Source organism: Choloepus didactylus, chromosome 6 (assembly GCF_015220235.1).
Source record: "Choloepus didactylus isolate mChoDid1 chromosome 6, mChoDid1.pri, whole genome shotgun sequence".
Classification (NCBI taxonomy): Eukaryota; Metazoa; Chordata; class Mammalia; order Pilosa; family Megalonychidae; genus Choloepus; species Choloepus didactylus.
In genome coordinates this window covers 133,377,546-133,393,389 of record NC_051312.1, presented here as the reverse complement: position 1 = coordinate 133,393,389, position 15,844 = coordinate 133,377,546, and the positions used below count along the sequence as shown (strand labels likewise).

Genomic DNA, 15,844 nt, shown 5'->3' with positions numbered 1-15,844 from the left:
ATTGGAAAAAAATATCTAAGGAAATTACTGAGAATGCCGCATGCAAAATTAAGTGATTTTTAAAAACTGAAACAGGTGTTAAAAGACATGGAGGCTAACCTTGGCAGGTCATCTCGCTGCCCTCCCCCCTACATGGGATCTGACTCCCAGGGGTGTAAATCTCCCTGGCAATGCAGGATATGACTCCGGGGGAGGAATCTGGACCTGGCATCGTGGGATTGAGGGCATCTTCTTCACCAAAGAGGGGATGCGAAAAGAAACGAAATAAAGCTTCAGTGGCTGAGAGATTTCAAGTGGAGTCGAGAGGTCACTCTGGTGGACATTCTTACGCACTATATAGATAACACTTTTTAGGTTTTAATGAATTGGAATAGCTAGAAGTAAATACCTGAAACCACCAAACTCCAACCCAGTAGTCTGGACTCCTGAAGACGATTATATAATAATGTAGATTACAAGGGGTGACAGTGTGATTGTGAAAACCTTGTGGATCACACTCCCTTTATCCAGTGTATGGATGGATGAGTAGAAAAATGGGGACAAAACCTAAATGAAAAATAGGGTGGGATTGGGGGGGAGTGATTTGGGTGTCTTTTTTTATTTTTATTTTTATTCTGATTCTGATTCTTTGTGGTGTAAGGAAAATGTTCAAAAACACATTGGGGGGTGTTGAGAACATGCCCCAGGATATGACTCCCAGGGACTAGAAAAATGGGGGGAAAAATAAATTGGGGTTATGAATGCACAACTAAAGTATGGTATTGTGAACAGCTGATTATACGCCATGGATGACTGTATGGTTTGTGAACATATCTCAATAAAACTGAATTAAAAAAAAAAAAAAAAGACATGGAGGCTAAAATAAGAAGGTCCAACATATTTCTGACACAAGTTCCAGAAAAGAAGAGTGATAATGGCTGAGAATTTTCCACCATTGAAGAGGAACATGAATCCTCAGAGTAAAAAGGCACTCCCAATCCTGAACTTGGGTAAATAAAAATAAATCCATACCTAGATACACTGCAGTGAAATTAAAAACACTAAGGATAAAAATAAAATACTATACGCAACCAGAGGGGAAAAACATTGATTGACTACAAAGGAACAACAAATGAGATGGAGAAAACATGTCTTATCAGCAAAACTAAAAGAAGATAATGGTATAATAATGTCAAAGGGATAGTTCGACAAACAATCCCATACTCAACTAAACTGTCATTTAAGACTGAGACCAAACAAAAATTATTAAGGACACAAGGAAGATATAAACATATATGGCATACTTAATGTAGGGGTATATATAAATGACAATATTAATATGGAACCGTGTATCCAAAAATGAGAGGCAACATATTCTTATCAAGCACACCTAGGACACTTACATAAACAGAAACACTTACTGAGCCAGAAAAGAAGCCTCAATAAAGAAAAGATATAATGAATAAACAAAATTGGAAGTCAGTAATGAAAATATAGCAAAACTCAATATACTTCATTCCCTTCAAACTATTATTTTGGAAACTTATATTTGGAAATTTAAAAACACAACTCTAAATAATCCATAAGAAAAGAAAAGAATAATAGAAAATTACAGAATAATTTTAAAAGATTGAGAATAAAGATTTAATATATCAACACTTGTGGGATACAATTACAAAGTGGTACTTGGAAAGAAATTTCTAACCTATATTAGAAAATAAGGAAAAAGTTTAAATCATGAGTTATACTTTCACACCAAGTATTTGGGGGAAAATAGAAGAAAGGAAATAACAAAAGAGCAATTTTTGAAGGAGAAAACAAATATTACAGAGTTAACCAAAAAAGTGGATTTTTTTGGGCAAATTAATAAAATAAGTAAACTTCTGAAAGATCAATCAAGAAAGAAGAAAAGTTATAAACAAAAAATATCAGGAATGGAAAGGGGACACAACTATAGATACAGTAGAGATTCTAAAACCATAAAAACTCAGACCAAATGGACAATTTTTTAGAAAAATATAAGTTACCAAAATTGATTCCAGAAGAAATAGGAAGCCTGAATCAACCTATAACCATTAAAAAATCAAATCAGCAAAAATCTATTCATACACACACATACACACAAACATACACACACACAGAGGCCCTTCAAATAACGGTTAACCGTATCCTAAATAAATTGTTCCAGCAAATAGATAAAAAGGTAACACTCCACAAATTGTTTTATGAGGCTAGAACATCTTGATGATAAAATCAGAAAGGGTCAATACAATACACGTATAGGTCACTCTCATTTATGAAAGATCCAAAAATTATAAATAAAATATGAGCAAACTAAATCCAACAATATCTAAAAATAATGTACCATGACCTAAACGGTTTATCCCAGAAATTCCAGGATGGTTTAACATTAGAACATACATTAACATTACCACAGTAACAGATTACAGTAGAGAAAACCACGGGATCAGCTCAACAGATGGCAAAGAAAGCATTCTATAGCACACTATCTGAAGAAAAATAACTCAGCAAACTAGGATTAGAAGGGAACTCTAAAACCTTCAGCAAACTTTGGAAGCATTTCCTTTAAATTTAGGAACAAGAAAAGGATGCCTTCTATCACTATCTCTTTTCTTATAAGTACTAAAGAGAATTCTCAACCAATGTAATAACATGAGGAAACATATCTTAAAACTTCAATACTGAAAAGAGAGGAATAAATAAAATTGTCCTTATTTGCAGATTCCATGATTTTTCTGCATAGAAAATCTAAGATAATCTATAAATCATCAGAGTAACAAAATTCAACATGACAGCTGGACATATAAGATCAATAATAAAAGTCAACAGTGTTCCTCTTCAGCAGTTAACAATCAATGAGAAATGCCATAATAATTTTAAAAGACCCCATTTTCAATGGCATTAAAAAATTATAAGGTACTCTGGAATAAATCTAACAAAAGAAATGCTATATTTTAAAGAGACAATTGTGAAAATTTTTCGAAGGACAAAATTTAGGCCTAAAAAGGTGTTAGTTCCACCACATCCATGCATCAAAAGGCTCGATATTAAATAGTCATCAAGTCTCCCCCAAATTAATCCATAAAATACACATGCACTTCCAAACAAAATCAAGGGTTTGGGGCAGCCTTTGAGAAACTGATCCTAAAATTTATATGGAAGAGTAAAGGACCAAGAATTACCAAGACAATTTAAAGAATACATAGGAAGGACTTGTCCTACCACAGTGTGGTGCTCCTAAGAAACTAAAAAAGAGAAGAGCAAATTAAGCCGAAAATAAATGGAAAAAAGGAAAGAATAAAGATTGGAGTGGAAAGCAATGAAATGGGAAAAAAAAAGAAAGAGAAATCAATGAAACCAAAAGCTTGTTCTTTGAGAAGATCAATAAATTTATAAACCTCTAGCCAGAGTAATCAGGAAAAAAAAAAAAAAAAAAGATAAGATACAAATAACCAATATCAAGGATGAGAGAAGTTATACAACTACAGATAGTGAAAGAATAAGGTAATATTATTAGCAACAAATTCAACAACTTAGATGAAGTAGACAAATTCCCTGAAAGAAACAAGCTACCAACACTCAAGAAGAAATGGATAGCTTCAATATTCCTATATCTATTAAAGAAATTGAATTTATAGTTAAAAATATTCCCACAAGGAAACTTCAGGCCCAGATCATTTCCCTGGTCAATTCCACCAAACATTTAAGGAAGAAATAATACTAATTCTGCACAAACTCTTCCAGAAAATGAAGAGGAAGAAATTCTTTGCAAATAACCTTATGAGGCCAGTAATACTGAAGGAGACAAAGACATTACAAGAAAAGAACACTATAGAACAAATCCCTCATAGACACTGATGCAAAGATACATAACAATATTATAGAAAACCAAATCTAATAATATATAAAAAGGATCATACATCATGACCAAGTAGAATTTATCCCAGGAATGTAAGGTTGGTTTAAAATATAAAAATCAATCAGTGTCAGACAAGGGTGCCCAGTGTTCTTTTTACTTTTGTTGCTCTTTTTCACTTTAATTATTATTCTGGTTATTTTTGTGTGTGTGGTAATGAGGGTGTCAGGGATTGATTTTGGTAATGAATGTACAACTATGTAATGGTACTGTGAACAATCAAATGTACGATTTGTTTTGTATGACTGTGTGGTATGTGAATATATCTCAATAAAATGAATTTTAAAAAAAAGGACACGGGACACAAGAAAAAAAAGGAAATATAGAATGTAAGCTTTGTATCAATGTTGAATTTCTTGAACTTCTTAGCTGCGCTTAATGGGATTGCATAAAAGTATGTTCTTGTTCATGGGAAAGGTATACGTGAATTATATTGTTTGTTCAAAGATGTGTGCAGCTTGCTCTCATATGTTCAGAGGACAGAGCAATAGATGATGGATAGGTAGGGAGGGAGGGAGGGAGGGAAAGAAAGAAATGGTGGTGTGACCGGATGTTAAAGTTGGTGGACTGGGGTATCAGGGAAGGAGGATCAGGGTATGCTGGAGTTCTGTGTATGGGGTTTGTATTGTTTTTGCAACTGTTCCTGTAAGTTTGAATTTATTTCAAAATAAAATTTAAAAAAAATAATAGAGAGGCATATAGGGAAAAAATATATACCTATTTCAAACTATGTACTACAGTTAGTAGTATTTTAACATTCCTTCATCAACAGTAACAAATGTACTATACCAAAACTGAATCAGTAATGGAGGGGGGGCATGGTTAGGGGTATGGGAGGATCTGAGTTTCCTTTTTATGGTCTTTATTTCTTTTCTGGAGTAGTGAAAATGTTCTAAAAATTGAAAAAAAAATTAATTGTGCTGATGGACGCACAGCTGTATGGTGGTGCCATGGGCAATTGATTGTACACTTTGGATCTTTGGATAGTTGTATGATGTCTGAACAATTTCAATAAAAAAATTTAATTTAAAAAAAACTATAAATAAATAATTAATTAATTAATTTAAAAAAAAAACAATCAGTGTAATCCATCATTTTAGCAGACCAAAACAGAAAAGCTATAAATCGTATCACTAGATGCAGGAAAAGCATCTGATAAAATACAACATCTATCCCTAATTAAAAACAAAACAAAACCTCCCAGCAAGCTACGAATAAAAGGTAACTTCCTCAACCTGGCAAAGGGCACTTACAAAAAATCCACAGCAAACATCATACTTAATGGTGAAAGACTGAATGCTGCCCCCTAAGATCAGGAACAAGGCAATAGTCCACTTCTACATTACACTGAAGGTTCAAGGTACTGCAGTCAGGCAAGAAACAGAAACTAAAGGCATCCAAATAGGAAAGGAAGAAGGAAAATATTTTATTCCCATTAGACATGATTGTCTATATAGAATATCCTGTGGAATCTACTAAAAAGCTGCAAGAACTAACACAGTGAGTTTAGCAAGGTTTCAGGCCACAAGATCAATATACAAAACCAATTTATTTCTATATAAAAGCAACAAACAATCAGAAGTTGAAATTTTTTTAAAGTACAACTTACAGAAGCATTAAAAAATAGAAATACTTAGGAATGAATCTGACAAAAGGTGGGCAAGATATGTACACTGAAAACTACAAAACATTTCTTAGGTATTAAAGAAAACTAAATAAATAGAGAAAGACCATGTTCATGTATAGGAAGACTCAGTATTGTTAAGATGTTAATTCTCCCCAAATTGATTTATGGATTTAATGAGGTCCCAATCAAAATCCTTGCAGGATTTTTTGTAGAAATTGACAAGCTGATTCTAAAATCCATAAGGAAAAGCAATGGACTTAGAATAGCCAACACAACTTTCAAAATGGAAACTTGGAGAATTTACCCTAAATTATTTCAAAGATTTATTATGAAGCTATAGTAATCAAGACAGCATGGTATTTGTGTAAATGTAGACCAATAGCTCAGGGGAAGAAAACAGAGAGAATCCAGAAATAGACCCAAACATACATGGTCAATTTGGAAAAATCTAAACACCCTTCAATTTGAGTGGTTAAATAAATCAAGACTTCAAAAAAAAACTGTTGTATATCCATATACAGAAATGCAGCAGCTGGTAAAAGAATGAGATAAACCTACACATACTGACATGGAAGAACAACACATACAGTATAGTACTTATGTTTAAAAAAAAAAATTTGTGTGTGTTTTAAAAAGTCTGGAAAGAATTCATCAAATAACAGTAATTACCTTTGGGAAAGAAAATAAGGGTAAAAGATATGTATATGTGTCTTAATGACATGTTATTTTAAAAAGTGAAAAACAGTTCAATGCTCTCCTTCTAGGACAAGGCGGTGTTAGTCACCACTGGCAGGTACATGGAGGCAGCTGGCACAAAGCCTGGCACACAGCTGGTCCATACCCAGTGATCGCTTCCTTCCTTCCATCAGGGTGATACTAGAAACAAAACAGAAACCATTATCCCACAACCCAAGCATAAGTCCTCAGCTTCTAGAATACCATATGCAGTGATGACAGATTCACTGCAAGACAGAGGTCATGAAGCCGGAAAAGGTCAAGCAAAGGCAGCTAAAGAGATCAAGAGAACAGGGAGGCTGCCGTGTGAGGGAAAGCTAAAAGAGACGGGTTCTTCTGCTTAGAAAAGTAAAGCTACGACTGTGAAAAAGAACATGATAATTTCTCCTTATACACAAACTTACACAATACAAGGCTAAGAGGGGACCCCCTAAGATTATCGGGGACAAGTCTGAGACAAACATATGGAAATTCCACTTAAAGGAAGAAAGTAAACCATGGTACTCCTGTCAAGGGGACAGCTTGGAGAGCACTCTGTGCACATGGTGAGGAAGAAGTCAGAGAGAGAACAGAGCAGACACGTGGAGCAGAGAAACGGTGTCACCAAGAGGAGACAAAGCAGTCCTCAGAAGAAGAGAAGAAGGGAGAGAGCAGCAGCTCCCAGGCTGCTTTTAGCTTTCCCACCTCCCGAGCAGGTTTGAGTTTCCTCACCTTAAGCCTCTCTTTCCCTGAGAGAACCTGAAAGAGGCTCTGCTCCTTGCAATCCCAAGAGCTCTAACTAAAATAAAAAATTGTGAGCAAAATCACAAAGATGAACCTTTTCATAAATAGGTTTCACAAACTCAGGGATGGCAGAGCGAGAGTGGGCTGCCAAGGGAGGCCAAAGCCCTTTGCCGGCCTGTATAGCTTCATCACAAACCTCTTTGTGTCAGCCTCCATTCGGGACAGGGGAAAGATGTGGTTTGTCATTCTCAGTATCAATGACACCTCCTTAGCACGTCCAAAATCCATGCTGGTGCTGGAGAACCTGACCTGGGCAGCAGCTTCCAAACACGTGTTCTGAACCCCACCACAGGAACCATCAAGTCAGCTTATGGTCAGGCAGCCTAGCAGAGGAATGGCACGTGGCTGCCCCTGAGCCTGGGCAGGATGGGCTAGATGTGATGTCCAGTGCCAGGCTCCCATGCTCCATGCTGACTTACCACGGTTTCCACTCCATGGGCAGCGGGGCCACAATGCCCTCCCGCGCCAGCCACATCAATTCTGGTTCCTTGATGGGATCAATACCAATCTCTTTGGCAAATTCAAGAATTTCTGCAAGGAGACACAAAGAGGGTGGGGAAGGTAAGAGAGACAGGGAGCGGTTGGAAAGAATTAAAAATCACAATCAACTTCTTTTTCTTACTTTCCAAATTTTATTCTAAGAGCAGGTATTATTTGTCTAAAGACAAACAATAAACATATGTAATTTTTTTTCTTCAATCACAGTTCATAAATGATACACCTGAAGCTGATAGGTTAGAAGGTTAACTGTGGTTGGAGTTAGGGCCACATAGCTGTCAACTGGCTTATCCCTGATCCTGGGAAAGCTGATTGAGCAGGATGTACAGATCTGTGTCTCCCAAACTTGCCTGCTTAAAAAGATCACCTGGGTCAAAAGCAAATCCTATCTCTGTACTCTAAGAATATAACCTGAGGTCTAGTAAAATAAAAGCAGAAAAATAAGCTAAGACTTCAGTGAGGCAGGGGCCTCGGGAAGAACTCCAACGGCCTCGGCCAGATCACCCAGGATGAGGGCAGCCTCACCAGAGGGATGGAGGTTCTCCCGAGATTTGCAAAAGTACTAATCTGCGGTCGCAGTTGATTCGTCTGAGGGGGGGGGGGGGGGCCGGTTGCTGAACCCTCGGCTATCGGCGTTGCTCTGAGGGTACCGGCGGCGGGGGCTCTTTCCCGGAGGCGAGGGCGAGGCGGGGGACTTGGCCAGGTCCCCGGCGGGAGGCGTGCAAGGTGTGGAGGGCGGCGAGAAGGGAAAGATAAGACACTCTTCTTCCAGTAAGGGTAGAACAAAAGGACTTTTATTCCGGGGTGAGCACAGGTTATATGGGCTGGCATAGAGGGCGGGGGTTGTTACAAGCCAATGCTGAGGGGATAAAGGCTAGGATTGGTTTTGAGAGGGTGCGGAGGTTAGGATTGGTTCTAAGAGGGCACGGAGGTTGTTCTAAAAGGTGCAGGAGTTGCTCTGGCAACGGTGTCTGGCAACAATGTATGCGCACTGGTGGTGATGGGAATTGCATTGGCAACGGGGAGTGTACGGGCAAGATAAGGAAGTGGGGGAAAGGGCGGTTGGGGGAAGGGCGGTTTCCTCCGGCAAGCCTCCCCTGCCAGTGGCATTTTGGGTGAGGAAAAGGGAGCCGCCTCGACCTCGCTCCCCAGGCTCGGGGGGGCTGCAGAGGGCACTAACGCCCGTACCTACTACCCTCCCCAGGGGGTGATATCAGGTCCCCTGGCCCAGGCCTGGTAAGTCGAGGTACAAGCTCAGTCACCCGCACTAATCACTCATTCAATAAGCATGTATTGAACAACTACAGATGTCTAAACCCCCTGAGGACCTTAAAAACACACAGAATACAAAGGCAGGTGATACGTGCTTTAACAAAGATGTGTACTGTGAGCAATGGAAGCTGAGAGAAGGCTTAACCTTTCTGTGCCTTGGTTTCTCCAGCTGTAAAATGGGGATAAAAATAATAATACCTAACTCAGGAAGCTGTTGTAAGGGTTGAAAAGGTTAATATATATGCAGTTCTCAGAATAGGGACTGGCACATAGGAGTATTCAATAAGTTATGTTATCATCGTTATTCATAATGTTATTGTTGTTATTTAAAAAAAAAAAAAAACTGCCTTACTTTCTTCTTAAGAAATTGGATTTTCCCTGGCCTCAGAACACACTCTATTTCAGGTTATCTCCCTACCATACTCTCATTCAAAACCAGCCATTGATCTAACCCAGGGTTTGGCAAACTTTTTCTGTAAAGGGTCAGAGAGCAAATATTTTAGGCTTTGTGGGTCATATTGTCTCCATCACAGTACTTAACACTTCCATTACAGCATGAAGTCTAAAACAATAAATAAACAAATAAGTGTGGCTGTTTTCCAATAAAACTTCAGTATTAAAAGCAGGTAATGGGCCAGTTGAGGTCCAAGGGCTAGAGTTTGCCAAGCCCTGAACTAATCTAAATATACTGAGCAGCCACGTGCATGTACCACACTTGGCAATGGCAAAAAATTAATAAATTTGACATAGCCGCTGCCCTCAAAGAACTATTACAATACCCTACAGATACTGTACCCAGGCCTCTTACCTTGCTCACTGGGAATGTAGGTCTCATCATAATCCTCTTCCAGAACCAGCTGGTCCCCTATGCGAATGGGTCGTCCGGCCATGTTTGCTCTGGGCTCAAACTCCTAGATCCCAGACATGCCTGTCCAAAAGGAAGATCAGTGTGGCAACCTGTGGCCTGAGCAAAACAGGCCTGTAGATCTTTGGTGCACAGCAGTCTGCATGACCTAAGCAGCTAAATGTTGAACCTATTGTCTTTCTAAGCCAGTAAAGAGAAAAAGGGTAAATTGACCTTAAAATGTAACTTTATGGGAAGCAGGCAGGAAGTGAGAGGCTCTTAGTCTCACGAAAAGAGCAAAATGTAATTGCTCAAGTGTTATTCTAGTCCTTCCTGCACCACCGCCCAGGTCACAGTGACCTGTTCCTGCATCTATGCTCCCCCCACCCTTAGGAAGGCCTTTGTCTTAAACCCTTATAAAAGGCTTTGTCCTTTTTGCATCGCGCGGTCGACTTTCCTGTGAGTGCGATGCCTGCCCATCCTGAGAGCGCCATCATGATCTCTCCATGACTTCTCACCCTGTAAGTAAGCCCTGAATAAAAGTTCATGTGTCAGAAAATGCTCGTTGTCTTCTTTGGCCTCTGGACTGGCATGGCCCTCGTGGGCTGCAACAATCAGTGACCCACCGTAGAAGAGGGAAAGTTCTGAGCTGGGTCAGGGAAGCCCTGGGTCAGACCAGACTCTGCCAGCCACTCTAGCCCGAACTCTCCAGGGGGCAGGGAAAGCAGAGGGTGGGACCAGCAACTGAGAACTCAGGCCTGACAGGCCCTGCACCTGGGAAAGTTTCTTGAGGGCTCTCCCCTAAAGGCCTGCTCAACACTCAGTGAAGCACAAAATATCTGGAAGTCTGGCTCTCTCAAGAGTTTGACTTCATATCCTACCCCACCCCCCAACACACAGACAAAAAGGAGAAAAAATTCACAGTATTGGAGACACACACACACAAACACATGTCAGCATGCTCGGACTAAAAAACCATAGTAACACCAAAGCTACCAGCAGCACACACACTCCCATACACCACACACCCTGGTGCACAGCCACAGGGTCTCAACACTTGTCCTTATTTGCACATCCCAATTTACGTTCAACAATACCCTCAGGGAGCTTACAGCCAAGTGGAGGCAGCACACAGAACTTCAGAAGAGAACAAACTGTACTCCTGCTCTCGGAGTACTCAAACAGGAGTAACAGAGTCCCACCAAAGGGATGAAGGAAGGCTTTCTCAGGCTGCCAATAGTTCCAAGAGTGGAGAAAGTCATTCTAGACAGAGGGATCCACGTATGCAGACAAGGAACTCTGGTGTGCCAGAGAGCAGTGTGCACAGCAGGTGCGGAGGGGGAAGTCAGGTCAGGGCTGGTCACAGAGAACCTTGAAGACTGTTCTAAACAAACTTAAGAGTGCCATGCAGCAAAGAGGAGTTGCTGAGGGCTTAGGTGAGGAAAAGGGATACAGATTGGTCTTTATTTTTTTTTTTAGGACGAGTATTCTGGCAGGATTCATGGCTGGATCTGAGAGAAATGAAAGACTGGTATCAGGAAAACCACTAAGGAGGCTGTCATCCAGGCAAAAGATGATGAGAGCTCAAACGAGAGCAGGAACTGTGGGAATGGAGGAAAGGGGATTGATATGAGGGGCAGAGTGATGTTATAGGACAGAAAAAGGGCATGCGGGTGCAGAGTGGGAGGAGTCCAGCCCAAATCCAAGGTTTCTGGCTTCAGGATGGGGTCGGGGGTGGGCAAGTTCTTCAAATGATGAGCTGGTGCCATTCTGGAACTGCTCCTCTCCCCACCCCAACCCCACACCCACCTCAGGACCCCAGGTTACACCAATGCCCCCTCCTTGGGCAGCTCCCACGCTGAGGCCCAAAGAAGCAGAGACAGGTCAGCATTTAAAACGGCTGCCGTGGGTAACCCTACTCCGAGTGTTTTCCTCCAACTGAGAGGAGTCAGGAACAGCAGGTGCAGCCATCAGGAGTTCAGAGCAGCAGGCCCTGACCTCTCCTGTACCCATTTCTTCAGAAGCTGTCACTGCACCACCTGGAGCAGTGAGCACGAAACAGCCCCCTTCACGCAGGGTAAATGAGCAGGGATACCCTGTCATCAAAAAGAAGCCGGCACCTGGCCTATGATGAGTGCTCAGCAATGGCTGCACCTGGTGACCCTGGCGCTGTTCCAAGATCCCTACAGAGGGACCCCTGACAAATGACAAAGGGTCTCTCAAGGACCGTACCAGGATCCTCTCTGTGCCAGGACAGCTGAGGGATGGCCAAGGAGGGTGTCCTGCTTTAGGACTCACAAGACATTGTTCCCTCTGTCAGTCCACTGGACCCCAAGGGAGCCAGACCCTGCCCCCTCATTCCCATAATGACCCCCCCAAGTGGTAAGTTCTAACCTCAGGAAGAAAAGACCGAAGGAAAAAGGATTCTTCCCTGCAGCGCATAAGCTGTGGTGGGAATCCGCTCCCTACTCTAAGTAGAACCATACGTCCTGCCTGCGTGGTGTTCAGGCCGCTAAACACACCACTAGAGATGGGTAGGGCCTAACTGGCTCAAAAGGCAGCATGGAACCAGGGCTTTCGCTGTGGCGGCTGCCGGGGGGGCCTGAGGACTCACCTGAATCTTTAATCCCCTTAGGGAGGGAGAGGAGGAAAGGGAGAGGCTGCATGGGGAGGGAGGAGCCAAGATTGGCCCAAACATCAGTCCGGTGGGCATAATACGGCCCAACACATGTGTACCAAGCTTGAGGCTAACTACCTGGAAAACATTTGAAAAATTCTTCACTTGAAAAATGTTACCTATCCCTGGCCTCATCCCAGCTCCAGAAAGAATAAGGCAGATACAATCTCTGTCTTCATGGCCAAAAGCCTAATTAGCCATAAATAATTATCTATATTTAATTATTTAATACATTTTATATTTTTTGTATATTAAATCTGAATTCATTGATCATCCAAATTTCAAGCATATTTTTTGGCGAGCCATATCCCACCTTCTTTCCTTGCCTTACCTAGCTTCAAAAAGATGTGGGTGACAGGGGTGTGAGAACCCCTAGCACCGTGGGACATGACTTGCCTGGTCCTGGCATCGTGGGATTGAGAAAGCCTTTTTGGACCAAAAGGGGAAAAGAAATGAAACAAAATAAAGTATCAGTGGCTGAGAGATTTCAAACAGAGTTGAGTGGTCACTCTGGAGATTATGCTTATGCAATAAATGATATCCCTTTTTAGTTTCTTGTGTACTGAACAGCTAGAAGGAAATACCTGAATCTGCTTGCATGGTAATCCAGTATACTTGATTCTTGATGATGACTGTATAACTATACAGCTTTTATTATATGACCATGTGATTGTGAAAACCTTGTGACTGACACTCCCTTATCCAGTGTACAGGCAAATGAGTAATAAAATAAAGACAAAATATATATATATATAAATAATAAGGGTGGATAAGGGGTACGGGATGTTTTGAGTATCTTTTTTATTTGTATTTTTTTCTTTATTTTAGAGTAATGAAAAATGTTCTAAAATTGATTGTGGCAACGAATGCAAAACTATATGATGATACTGCAAGCCACTGATTGTACACTTTGCATGGATTATATGGTGTATGAATATATCTCAATAAAATTTCATTTAAAAAAAAAAGATGTGGGCAAGGACAAGGCCAAAAAGGCCAAGAATTATAGGAAAGAGTAAGGTCGGAAGAGAAATCATAAATTCTTAACTTTTTACTGTAACATATAAACATGTATACAACTCAAAATTACCCATTTTAACCACCTTCAAGCACACAACTAAGTGGTATTAATTACATTCACAAAGCTGTGCCGCCATCACCACCATCCATTACCCAAACCTTTTCATCACCTCAAAGAGAAACTCTGTACCCATTAAGCAATAACTCCCCATTCCCTTCATCCCCCAGCCCCTAGTCATATTTATTTAATAGCTACTGGAGACCACTTACATATTCAAGAAATATTTATCGAGCACCTACTAAGTGCTAAGGTTGCTGCCAGGCACTGTAGATAAGATGGTGATTAAAAACAGATTCAGTTGCTAATCTCCTGAAGACATACCAATCATAGAGTCACAAATAAATGTATAATTACAAATGAAGTAAGAAAACTGAAGGAAAAGAACCTAATTTAGATGATGCCTCTGCTGAGAACAGAAGAATGAGCAGGTATTCACTGGACAAAGAGAAGGAAAAACTGGTCTAACAGAGGCAGCAACAGGTGCAAAGCCCTTCAACAGGGAACACCACCAAGCAGGAAGCAGCCTGGAGGGAGATGATGCTGGGCAGGCAGGCAGGAGCCAGGCCAGGCCGAGGACGTGGCCTTTCTTGTAAGAGAGCTGCAAGCCAGGAAAGGGTTTTTCCAGATAGAAACTTTGAAAAGATCACTCTGGCAGCTGCTGGAACACATACTGGAACAGAAGCCAGACTGAAAGGAAGAAAATCAGAGTGGACACAGGGAGCCCAGGTAGAAAACCAGGAGACGGTCTTGGTGAGAGGTGATGGTGACTTGGACGAGGGTAGGAAAATGGAAAAAACAAGAAGTCTGAGAAAGCAGGCACACAGGATGCACCTTAGCACCTTCCTCCAAGCCTGTGACCATGATGGACTCACTAGTCAACTGCGGCTAGCCATGGCATCAGAACCATGCAGCAGTTACCAAAGGATCGGATGAAACCTGATGAAAGCTACTTGCCACCAGGCCTGAGACCCACTATGGGCCATCGAGTTGTGGAGGAGGGGGCATCCAACCTCACTTGCCCATCTCCTGTCCATCCCAGAATCTAGTGAAGAAGCAATGATGTGTGATTGATATACCTCCTCCGGAAGCCTTCCCTAGCTAACCTTATCTTCTCCTGACAACTCATAACCACTTCAGCACCAAGGACACAGTTTTCACTTGTTTATGGGCATATGACTCTGAACATGACTTTTTTCATGAGCACATGTTCCACCTCTCCTGTCCTAAGTCCTGAGGGCCATGCCTTCTTACTCTCCATTTTACAACCAAGCCTAAAGTAGGTCTATGTAAACTGGAGGAGCTGGGTCACTCCTACAAACCATTAACATAGAACCAAGGAATCTCAAGAGTCCACAGCAGCTTTGGTCTAACCTCTCTTCCCATGATAAACTTTTCTTCTCCATGTTTTAAGTGCCAGATGGCATAGTGGGCAAAGCACATCCTTTGGGGCCAAAAAGACCTGGACTCAAATCCCAGCTCTCTCCCCTTGAGCCACAGGTCTCCCCGTGCCTCCACCCCTTCACGCGCTCCTTCCCACTCTCCACACAACACAGGTCAAGCCAGCTTCCCCTCTTCTCAAGAATTTTGAGCGGGTAGCACACTAGGCAATTAAACTTGTATGATCAGTTTGTTTGAACACCATAGGTGCAGGGACTGATGAATGGGAAGTGGGATTTGGTGAGTTTGTAACGGGCTGGGGTGAAATCCTGACGCATCCCAGGATGATACGGGCAGAGAGCACAACTGTATTTGCAGGGACCCCTGAGGAGCTGGGGAGAAACGCAGAAGTGTTGGACTTCCCCACTTGGGCTATTGCTGATTTTCCTGCAAACATTGAGGAATGCCAATTTAGTGGGCCAAGCCCTTGATCTCAGGGCTTTCCTCTGTGAGGCTAGTTGCTGTAAAGCAGAGGATAAGCCCACTTATAATTGTGCCTAGGAGTCCCCCCCCCAGAGAGCCTCTTTGTTGCTCAGATGTGGCTCCCTCTCTAAGCCCACTCAGCAGGTGAACTCACCGCCCTCCCCACTACGTGGGACATGACTCCCAGGGGTGTGAATCCCCCTGGCAATGCAGGAAATGATTCCTGGGGATGAGCCTGGACCCTGCACTGTGGGATTGAGAGGATCTTCTTGACCAAAAGGGAGAAGAGAGACGAAGCAAAATAGGGTTCCTGTGGCTGAGAGATTTCAAATGGAATCGAGAGGTCACTGTGGAGGGTATTCCTATGCGCTATATAGATATCACCTATTGATCACTTATCCAAATATCTGGCTGTGAGGTTAGCTTTAGAAGAACTTCGGAGAAAAGGAGCATCAATCAAATCAGATGAACCTTGGTACAGCCCATGAGAAGCAGTACACTACTGTCGTAACAGCCAATGGCCAGTTCTCTGCATTAAATGGCTGTTTTCC

General features: G+C 41.7%; 1 protein-coding gene across 14 annotated transcripts in view; it reads right to left on the bottom strand.

Annotated features, from left to right (window-relative positions):
* The window catches only part of CEP164 (centrosomal protein 164), a 77,359-nt gene that overhangs the window by 49,237 nt on the left and 12,278 nt on the right, over window positions 1-15,844 (bottom strand). For all 14 annotated transcript variants that reach the window (XR_005217584.1, XM_037841584.1, XM_037841591.1 and 11 more), the window contains exons 2-3: window positions 9,640-9,759; window positions 7,481-7,592 (exon numbers count right to left, since the gene is read on the bottom strand). Coding sequence is in view for 13 of the 14 variants with exons in the window: in XM_037841584.1 (XP_037697512.1) it covers window positions 7,481-7,592; window positions 9,640-9,721 (194 nt within the window). In the remaining variant the exon portion in view is untranslated. The remainder of the gene's footprint in view (window positions 1-7,480; window positions 7,593-9,639; window positions 9,760-15,844) is intronic.